The sequence below is a fragment of the Ovis canadensis genome, chromosome 14, assembly GCF_042477335.2.
Source record: "Ovis canadensis isolate MfBH-ARS-UI-01 breed Bighorn chromosome 14, ARS-UI_OviCan_v2, whole genome shotgun sequence".
NCBI lineage: Eukaryota > Metazoa > Chordata > Mammalia > Artiodactyla > Bovidae > Ovis > Ovis canadensis.
Window position 1 is genome coordinate 39,038,066 of NC_091258.1, and position 10,651 is coordinate 39,048,716.

General features: G+C 51.0%; 1 protein-coding gene across 1 annotated transcript; it reads right to left on the bottom strand.

Moving 5' to 3' along the window:
• Positions 1–121: 121 nt before the first annotated feature.
• On the bottom strand, positions 122–8,005 carry LOC138419506 (cyclic nucleotide-gated channel beta-1-like). The gene is made up of 6 exons (XM_069552397.1): positions 7,899–8,005; positions 7,553–7,639; positions 7,078–7,142; positions 6,134–6,256; positions 648–789; positions 122–193 (listed from the first exon to the last, which is right to left on the bottom strand). Exons 1-6 carry the CDS (start codon positions 7,932–7,934, stop codon positions 122–124), a joined length of 525 nt encoding a protein of 174 aa, XP_069408498.1. The 5' UTR covers positions 7,935–8,005.
• Between the last annotated feature and the right edge of the window lie 2,646 nt (positions 8,006–10,651).

A 10,651-nucleotide genomic window follows, 5' to 3' on the forward strand; every position in this document is an offset into this window, starting at 1 on the left:
GGGCTGGTAAGAGATCAGGAGAGAGGGGAAACCCATGTCTACACTTAGAGGTTTTGCTGACCCAGATGTTCTGCCTTCAGGGTAGACGTGGAGGAGCGAGGCTGCTGGCCCTTCAGTGGGCTTAGGTCTCTGGGGCCACACGAAGAGGGCAGGTCTCGCTGGGCTGGGCTGATTCTGGTGCCAACGTGACCCCCTCAGAGGAGGAGATGTGAGCCAGGTGCGCTGGTCCTTGGGGCAGAGCCCCTCAAAGGCAACACTGAGCACCCCTGGTGGCGCCTCATGCACTGCTACAAGCTGAGCCTCACGCCAGGGCCCAGCACATTAGAATCCACCAAGGGCTCCTCTCCAAAGGAACAGCCCAAATCCTCAGCCTCTGTGGGAAGCTACTAGGCCCAGCTCTCCAGATACCCCGGAGACTGACATTTCAAATGAGAAGAACCTTCAGTGAGGAAGCAGGACCTACGCCTCCACCACCACCCCTTCACCCCACAGATCCCAGAGCTCCAGGCTCCTGACTCTCTGCCCAGTGCTCTTTTCCTGGGCTTGGTCTGAAAGGAACAGGCATGGACGGTGACGTTCCTGGCAGCAGCGGGAGGAAGAGGGGCCCTGCAGGCAGGTGGGTTGGGACAGACTAGTGGCCCAGCTACCTGTCCAATCATCACGGAGAAAGCGAAGACACCTGTGAAATAGTTTAGACCTTGGAAGATAATTTCAAAGAGCGTCCTGGGGTCGGGCAGGCCGCCGATGGTGATGAGGGTCTTCACAGCCCAGTAGTAACAGCGAATGTAACTGAGGAGAGAAGAAGAAGGGGACCTTAGTTATCAAAACTCAGCCTGTGGATCCTGGGCAATCTGGCTTGAATATAAAGCTTTATAGCTCATGAGTGGAAAAAAAAAAAGGGGGGGGGGGACTTCTCCCAACTGCAGAGCCCTCTGCAGCACACAGAGCATGTTTGCAGGTGCTGTGTGGTTTGGTCGTGACTCTGCCCTAACCCTGTAGAGACATGCTGTCATCCCCATTTACAGATGTGGAAACTGAGGCTTCTGGAGATTGCTTGGAAGACTTGACGAGAGAACCAACCAGGGCTTTCCGGCTCCTGATGCCTGGGATCCTTCAGTTTCCCTCCACATGTTTCCAGTGTCCACAGTCTCTGCTTTGCTCTCCCATCATGAGGTTCAAGAACAAGCTCAAAATTGGAAGATGATCTCGAGGGTCACCTTTTCTGACCCTTCCCTTCTGCTGTCCACTAACCAGATAGTGAGACTGAGGGCCACAAAGGGAAAGGGAACACCCATGGTCACCAGCTGGCAAGTTCCAGGGCTGGGACTGGAAAACAGGTGTCACCTTCTCTCTAAGCTGTCACCCACTGTCAGTAACCCCTTGACACAGACGCATGAGCCACCAGGAAGGGACGTGGCCAATGGGGTCCTGCTGTGTGGTACAAAGCATAGGAAATGCCCAAGCTTGTGAAATCATCACAAAGTAGCAAAAATCCCTCCCTCACTATTTTGAGTTTTAAAGGTTTGCATGTTTATTAATAATTACAAGTTTGCATTATTCCAACAGAGCAGCCTCACTGTTCTAATTCCTAGCCATTAAGTCCTACAAAAATAAACTTAAGCTTTTACAATAACTTAATCGATACAGAAGTAAAACCTTTATAGCTATTTAAACGGATTTAATTACCAAGGTGCTTATGTTCAGACCTTCAGACCGTGCCCTCCCAGGGGTCAGCAAGGTTGAGGTCAGCAGGGCCTAAACTCAGGGCATTCTCAGCAGGCTTTCCTGTACTTTCTGTCATCCCACCAGGGCACAGGAACTGCCCAGAGCCTGCCCTGTCCCCAGTGTCCTGATACATCCATGATGCCAGGGTCCCTGCTTAGCCGGGAAATGGAGATCATCATCCAACTGGCCAATCATCTGGTCCGAGATTGATCCCAAAGTGGTCCTCCCCTGGGCTCCGTTCACTAGCTATTTATGCAGTATTGTGGTTAGATCATAGGCTCCGGCACAGACGGCCTGAGCTCAAACGCAGCCCTGAAACCTTCTAGCTGCATAAGTAACCCATCTCGCCAAGCCTTCTTCCGGTGTCCTTCTCCGGAAGGGGCGTGGCCATAGACCCTCCTTCACAGGGCGATTGTGAGGATGACGTGAGGTCAAAAGAGCACCTGGCCCATGGTGGGCCCTCAGGAACCGTCAGCTACCAGCACCTTCATTGTCACTGGTTCCAGCAGTGGAGAACAATAGACTGGCCTGTGCCCTCACGAAGTTCACTATCTAGTGGAGGCAGGCATGTCAATGCGCAATGAGTACCGGGGGAGGGGTGGAGAAGCAGAAGTTTTGGGGGAGTTGGGTAGTGGGGGTCTTGGCCTCTGTAAGGCCTAGGGCAAGGCTCTCGCTAGGCCTTCCCGTCCCTCATTACCACCTGATCCAAGAAAATCTCAGACCCACGCGCCAGGCCTGCCCTGTCAATCCCCCGTCATACCAGTTCTGGCCACCAGGGGGCATGCTAAGCAGCCTTTCAGTTCAATTCCCTTCTGTCGCTCAGTCGTGTCGGACTCTGCAACCCGATGGACTGCAGCACGCCAGGCTTCCCTGTCCATCACCAACTCTGGGAGTTTACTCAAACTCATGTCCTTTGAATCAGCCATCCAACCATCTCATCCTCTGTCCTGCCCTTCTCCTCCTGCCCCCAATCCCTCCCAGCATCAGGGTCTTTCTCAAGGATTCTGTTCTTTGCATCAGGTGGCCAAAGTACTGGAGCTTCAGCTTCAACATCAGTCCTTCCAATGAATATTTAGTACTGGTTTCCCTTAGGATGGACTGGTTGGATCTCCTTGCAGTCCAAAAGACTCTCAAGAGCCTTCTCCAACACCACAGTTCAAAAGCATCAATTCTTCAGCACTCAGCTTTCTTTATAGTCCAACTCTCACATCCATACATGACTACTGGAAAATCCATAGCTTTGACTGGACAGACCTTTGTTGGCAAAGTAATGTCTCTGCTTTTTAATATGCTGTCTAGGTTGGTCATATTTTTTCTTCCAAGGAGCAAGCGTCTTAATTTCATGGCTGTAGTCACCATCTGCAGTGATTTTGGAGCCCAAGAAAATAAAGTCTGTGACTATTTCCATTGTTTTCCCATCTATTTGCCATGAAGTGATGGGACCAGATGCCATTATCTTAGTTTTTTGAATGTTGAGTTTTAAGCCAGCTTTTAAATTCTCCCTTTTCACTTTCATCAAGAGGCTCTTTAGTTCTTTGCTTTCTGCCATTAGGGTGGTGTCATCTGCATGTCTGAGTTTATTGATATTTCTCCTGGAAATCTTGATTCTAGCTTGTGCTTCATCCAGCCTGGCATGTCGTGTGATGTACTTTGCATATAAGTTAAATAAGCAGGATGACAATATACAGACTTGATGTACTCCTTTCCCAATTTGGAACCAGTCTGTTGCTCCATGTCTGGTTCTAACTGTGCTTCTTGACCTGCATACAGATTTCTCAGCAGGCAGGTGGTCTGGTATTCCCATCTCTTGAAGAATTTTCCACAGTTTGTTGTGATCTACACAGTCAAAGGCTTTGGCGTAATCAATAAAGCAGAAGCTTTTCTAGAATTCTCTTGCCTTTTCTGTGATCTAACAAATGTTGGCAATTTGATCTCTGGTTCCTCTGCCTTTTCTAAATCCAGCTTGAACATCTGGAAGTGTATGGTTCACATACTGTTGAAGCCTGGCTTGGAGAATTTTGAGCATTACATTGCTAGCGTGTGAGATGAGTGCAATTATGCAGTAGTTTGAACATTCTTTGGCCTTACCCTTCTTTGAAATGAAAACTGACTTTTTCCAGTCCTGTGGCCACTGCCGAGTTTTCCAAATTTGCTGGCATATTGAGTGCAACATTTTTGCAGCATCATCTTTTAGGATTTGAAATAGCTCAGCTGGAATTCCATCCCCTCCACTAGTTTTGTTTGTAGTGATGCTTCCTAAGGCCCACTTAACTTTGCATTCCAGGATGTCTGGCTCTAGGTGAGTGATCACACTATCATGATTATCTGGGTCATGAAGATCTTTTTTTGTGTAGTTCTTCTGTGTATTCTTGCCACTTCTTCTTAATATCTTGTGCTTCTGTTAGGTCCATATCATTTCTGTCCTTTATTGTGCCCATCTTTGCATGAAATGTTCCCTTGGTATCTCTAATTTTCTTGAGAGTTAAGAAAATCAAGTCCCCTTTAGGGGGACTGAGTTGGGCACTGCCTGGGTGCCAGGTGCTGCTGGGCCACGAGCAGAATGAAGATGAGTGATCCATATAGCTCCGGCTTTCCCTGAAGCCCTTCCTGACTAGAGAAGCCAGCTACTGGCATGGATGGCACATCTTAGGGGTCTCTTGAGTATTCCATGCCACTGGACCTGTGGGGATTCCTGCATACTGCCCCAGACCTGGCCAACGCAAAGCAGGATGAAGAAACCAAATATATAAGGGTTTAGGTCCTTAGGCCCCCTGGCCTATAGCAGGCATTCAAGAAATGCTCACTATTTTGAAAGTTATAATTATGAATGATATTGGATTTTTAGAGGCATTCTCCTTCACGAGTTGTGCTTTTGCATATCTTGGGTTTCGCTGTAGGATTTTATTTGGAAAAGGGTGATGCTGCCAGAAAGTGTGCCTCTTCACGGCACAGGGAAGCCCCAGAGGGCTAGCCCTGTCTTTCCCACTCTGCCTGCCATCCGTGCAGGCCTGCCTGTGATGGGTGCCAGGCTCTGCCCTGGGAAATGGCTTCTTAGCCAGGTGGGATATGAATCCCTCTGAGAATTTAAGGACAGTAAGAAAGCTTCTTCTCAGAAGTCAGCAAGCTCCCAAAATTCAGTTCTGACTTCAAGGGGGATTTGTGACCCTAGGTTAAGTTCCTGGAGTGCTGGCTTCCCCTTAAGAATGACCATAGCTAGAAAGTGGGGTCACTGACTCCTGTCCAGGCACAGGCTGGATGTGTTACACACATTAATTTATATATTTCTCATGAGAAATCTGTGCGATCCCACCCCCATGTTATAGGTGAGAAAACAGTCTCAGAAAGGGTAACGGCCTTACCCAAAGTCGCAGAGCAAGATTTCATGAATAGCTTCTGTTCTTCCTTTTGCACAGAAGGCCTTTGAGTCCTCTCTCTGCCCCCTTGTGAGGGGATGAATGAATGAATGAGTGAGTGAGTGAATGAATGGTCGAGTCATGGTCTCTGGACCAGGGCTGTGGGTGGGTTCAGCCAAGGGGAACAGAAGCAGGGTCAGTGGTGGTGTCAGGGTGTTGGGCCCTGATCACACCCCCAACACATGGCACCCCACAGTGGATGTCAGGTTCCCCCTCTAGCCTGCTGGGCTGCCCTGGACCCTCAGACTCTCTCAGGGAGCTCCCCTCAGGCCACAGGCCCATCTCAGAAGGCGACAGGTCACTGTGGCCAAGTACTGAAGCATTTGGCCCGAGAAGGGGACATTCTGGACCAACAGCCACTCTATAAGAAGCCACCTTGGGATTTCCCTGCTGGTCCAGTGGTTAAAAAATCTGCCTGCCAATGCAGGGGACCCAGGTTTGATCCCTGAACCAGGAAAGTCCCACATGCTACAGAGTAACTAAGCCCACATGCCTAGAGCCTGTGCTCTGAAGCAAGAGAAGCCACCGCAATGAGAGGCCTGCTCACTGCGACTAGAAAGAAGCCCCCGACTCACCGCAACCAGGGAAAGCCCGTGTGCAGCAACGAAGACCCAGCACTACCAAAAGCAAATACACAAATCTTCAAAAAAAGAAAAAAAAGAAACCACCTTGGATGCAAGAGACCACCTGTTCTAGCTCCAGCTAGAAGCAAGTGTGAGGAGGAGGTCCAAGTGTTGACAAGCTGGATGGAGAGCATTTTGCATCACTTGTGGGCACAGCTCAGGGTGAGGCAGGGCCTGCCTGAGGGGACTCGCAGCCCCCTGGGCCTGAACTCTTCCTCTGTCTCTGTCACCACAGCTGACCAAGTGCCCACTACGGCCTGGCACTTGCTCCTCGGGAACAAGGTGGCCCGGCCACATGGCGGCAGCGGGACTCCTCTCCAGGGGCCTTGGTGCCATGAGTTACTCAGACACAGGAGGAAGACTGCGGCTCACCTGTTTCCCACGCCATCGTAAACCCAGTGAGTGGAGCCGAGGCCCTCGTAGGCCGACGCCCAGTAATACAGACATGAGTTCAGATGCAAGCTGTAGAGCAGGTAGGCTGTGGTCCGGATAACCCTGCAGAAGGAAGGCACGAATGCAGCAGCGGAAAAGGTGGCAATGATATCTCAGCCCAGGGGTGGGGGCTGCAGGGAACAAGCTAGTCCTCACCCTTCCCAGCACCCTCAGAGATCCCCATATCAGAGCCGCAAGGCCCTGCCCAGCTGCCTGGTGCGACAGACACTTGGCCCATGGGAACCGGTGGCTATACTACGGGGCCTACTGGCTGCTCTACTGAGACTGCGCTGGCTAGGAATGGTGATGCTCCAACAGAAAGTTGTCAAGACTGGGGTCCAGAACTGGCACAGAGCTACATGTGCAGACAATTCTGGAGAAGTGGAGGAGCTGAGGGGGGAATGCATGGGGCGGGGGCAAAGAAAGAACATGCATGCAGAGAAGCACTGCCCCTGAGAGATATCAAGAGGAGCCCTGTCCCCCAGCGTGGCCTGGCTTGTCCTGTGTTCCAAGCCTGGGCATCCGCAAGATGGCCCACTGTGTCCCTACAGCCTGCCACCCATGTTTGAGTGTTTGGGGGGTCAGTTTCCTGAGCTGAAACCAAATAGAGGCCCAGCTCCCTGGATATGCAGGGCAGCCACACACGTCAGCCTGCATGTGCCCTCCTCACAATTGGGGGAAACGGGACATTCCTGGATCTTTAAAAAACAAACATCCCTTCAAAGAAGGATGAGGAAGAGGCCTGGCTTCCGGGGGTGGTAGTGGCTAGGGGGCCTGGGAGCTGGGGGATGCTGAAAGGAGAAGGGATGGGGTAGAGAATGTCTTGCTCTGTTCTTGCTGCAAATATCCTGGGACATGTGTGTGTACATGTTGGGGGGTCTCACCTGTAAACATAGGCTTTGCTGAGGATGGATTCCAAGCGGTTGTTAAACTCAAAGAAGGCCATATACTGGGAGGAAAAGCAAGGCATCAGGGGTGGCCCAGTGCCCTCCCCTCTCCACCCACTCCCCACAGCTGCCAGGACTGAGGGTTCTTTCTGCAGCCCCGCAGTGGGAGGGGGAGCCAGGATGGATCTGAACGTGTGGCCCGACTCCTGCATCACCATTAGCTATTGCTAGTACTAATAACCCTCACCTCATGGAATTGAGGAGTAAGCACTTGTAAAGCCTCCAGAACAATATCTAACACATAGCACAGCTAAAGAGCACTAACAATCATAAGGAATTTCCCATCATCCCTTGCAGCCATCCTTTCCTGATGCCTCACCAGTGCTGCTTAGACCAGGCATCAAGATGTTGGCGCCAGTAGAGAGCACCAGAGGAGCTGGAGGCCTTGGATGGAGAAGCCCACTCATCTTACCTTCAAACAGCGGGGCAAGCGCAGGAGGGGATTCACACCGAATTTCAAGTAGAGTAAGTCCAACGGCAAGAGGCAGAGCATGTCCATCTGAAATGCCAGCAGAACACCACAGTGTATAAAACAGCGTATAACTCCCAGGGTTGTGGGATGGGGTGAGTGGCGGGGGTCTCCACCTTCAATGGAAAGGCAAGGTCAGGATGCCCACGGAGGGGCTAAAACTAGGGCAGCAGGTATCCTACCAACAAGCCCCAGCCTGTGCTGGTCCTGTGGGGGAGGCCACGTCATACAGGCCTCAAAACACCCAGGGCCCCCAGAGACACAGCCTCCTGAGACCCCTGGCACACACCTTAAAGCGCTGAGATTTCAGGTAATTGTTGCGCATCTCCTTTTTGTCCGTCTGGAATGAAATGGAATAATGACTGTGAAATGGCCTGAGAGCTTCCCCTGACCCCATTGGAGCAGTGATGCAAATTCCCGCCCAACCTTGACCTTCCTATCCAAATAACAGCCTCACGGGTGCAGAGCCATTGAATGGACCAGCAGAGCTTGGTGAAAGCCTACAGATGGGGAGATTGAGCTCCCCAAGGTGGAGTGGGGATGTGTCATCCAAGGTCACTCAGCTCGATTCCGGCTTCTTGGATGGAAAGTAGGGACGCTGACCTTACTCTCAGTCCAACTCTTAACTCTTCACGCTAACTCTTAAGCATGTTAGCCTCACCTGGATCATTTGCAACCTTATTCACTGCTCTGATCAGACCAGGAAAGAGGTTGCCCAGGGAATTCTTCCTGTGAATTATTTTAGAAGCTCAACTTGTCTACACACAGAGGAGACTCAGCTCCACTCACATGGAATTTTGAAAAATGACCTACACAGGGAGATGGGGACTTTGCCACATCACATTCAGGATTTTGGTTTCCTCCCCAGAAAGTGTGCCAGAACATGGATTCCCCAACTGGTCTGAGGAGTGTGCTTTTTGCAGGACCACCCCCAGGAAATGTCAGTTGTCAGCAGTTACCTGTGCTGAGCACTCTGCATACATCACCTCCATGGAGCCTCACAGCAATGGTAAGAGGTGGGAACAATTACTATCCCCATCTTACAAATGACGAAACTGAGGCTCTAAGAGGTGACACAGTTAGTTCTCATACAGCCAAGATTTGAACCAGGTCTGCCTACTCTAAACACCATTCTCTGGACTACTTCTTCATCTCTAACTCTACCAGGTGGTCCAGGAACCATTTTACCCACATATGAAGATGTGTGTAATTTGAATGTATCAAAGATGTGTGAAACAAACCACCATGCTGTTGAATAGGCACGAGTGGATGTCCTGAGATTTCCCTGTTCATTTAGCATCTTGTCCATCCCAGCATCAGGGGCTCTGGCGGCAGGGTCTGCCCCCAGCCACCCCCCATCCGGCTGGGGCTCACAATGATGTCCCCGCCTCTGACGAACTGCAGGCGCATCTGGAACACGGTGATGTCCAGGAGGTAGATGAGGTCGCACAGGTAATCCATCAGCAGCCAGAGGTGGATGTTGTCTGGCGTCTGATAGGGGAAGGCCCAGCGCACGGGGATCAGCCAGCAGCTCCAGTTCCAGGCCAGCACCACAGAGAACAGCCACAGGATGTACATCAGGTCTGCAGGGGAGGGGGAGGGAAGGTGCTAGAACCTCAGCCAGAGAAGGGTCCCTCACCTCACCGTGCGATCGGGACGGGGCCTTCTTATTTCCACTTATCAATCTGCGCTTTCTTACCAGCTCTAAATGTGGCCCTTCTTGAGGGAAAGTGAAAGTGTTAATCATTCAGTCGTGTCCAAGTCTTTGCAACCCCATGGACTACTATAGGCTACCAGGCTCCTCTGTCCCTGGGATTCTCCAAACAAGAATACTGGAGTTCCCATTCCCTTCTCCAGGGGATCTTCCCGACCCAGGAATTGAACCTGGGTCTCCTGCATTGCAGGCGGTTTCTTTACAGACTGAGCCACGAGGGAAGCCTGGTGGGGGGGAGCATAAAAAACTATCTTTGATATAAAAATAAATCACAGCTAGGCCCTAACAAACGGAGAACTCTCAGGAGGGGATGTGAGGTCATTATTAGTTCATAGACAGCTAACAGAAAACACATTTGATCCACTCTGGTTGAATTTTTTCCGAAAATGTATTTCCTGCTTTCCTAAATACACAATAGTGAACAATGCATAGAAGATGGACAGATGGATACATGGACAGGTGCATGGAAGGATGGATACTGTAGGTCACGTGGGCATTTTATTATTTGTTTATTTACTTTTATTTTTTGGCCACATCCAGCAGTTTGTGGGATCTTTCTTAGTTCCCTGAACAGGGATCGAACCAGTGCCCCCTGTAGTGAATGTGCAGGGTCCTGACCATTGGACTGAAAGGGAATTCCCCCCAACCTGGGCATTTTAAAGGACCCGTGGACACCAGGGTTGGAGTCCTGCCCCTCAGTGACTTCTTGTGTGACCCTGGGAAAGTCTCTCCCTGGTCCCCGCTCTGTCTTCCTCAGAGATGTCACAGGAGAAGTCAGATTTAAAAAAGAAAAGAAAAAGCAGGGAAACCCTTTGTAAAGTGCTGTGCACATATGAAGGTTTGTTATTCCTGAAGAATATAACATGAGAGGCACATGAGAGGCACTTCACTTGAGATGTTGGAAGAACTTTTCCCCTTCTCTGCTCAGAGCAGCAGATCTGGGAAAGGGAGCCAGTAAGGGCAGAGTAGAAAGAAGACTTGGCCAAGAGTCAGGAGTCCTGAGTCTGCCGCTGACTAGTTGTGTCTTTAGGCCAGTTAACTCCTCTGTGCCTTAGTTTCCTCGCCTGTTAAGATGGGTGCCGTATTCCTTCCTAGTCCAGAGACTTAGTTCGTTTGGGCCCCTCCCCGCCCCAGCCCCAGCCCCGCCCCTTCCATGACGTGTGGCCACGCCCACCGCCCTCCCAGGACTCACTAGTCAGCGGGTCAATGCTCTGGGGAAACTGGTACTTCTTCCAGGGGCGGCGTTTGAACTTGCAGCAGAGCATCTCACAGTAGTGCTCCTCTTCCACCTGCCCCGCTTCAGCTGGCTTCACTTCCGGGGCCGGCTC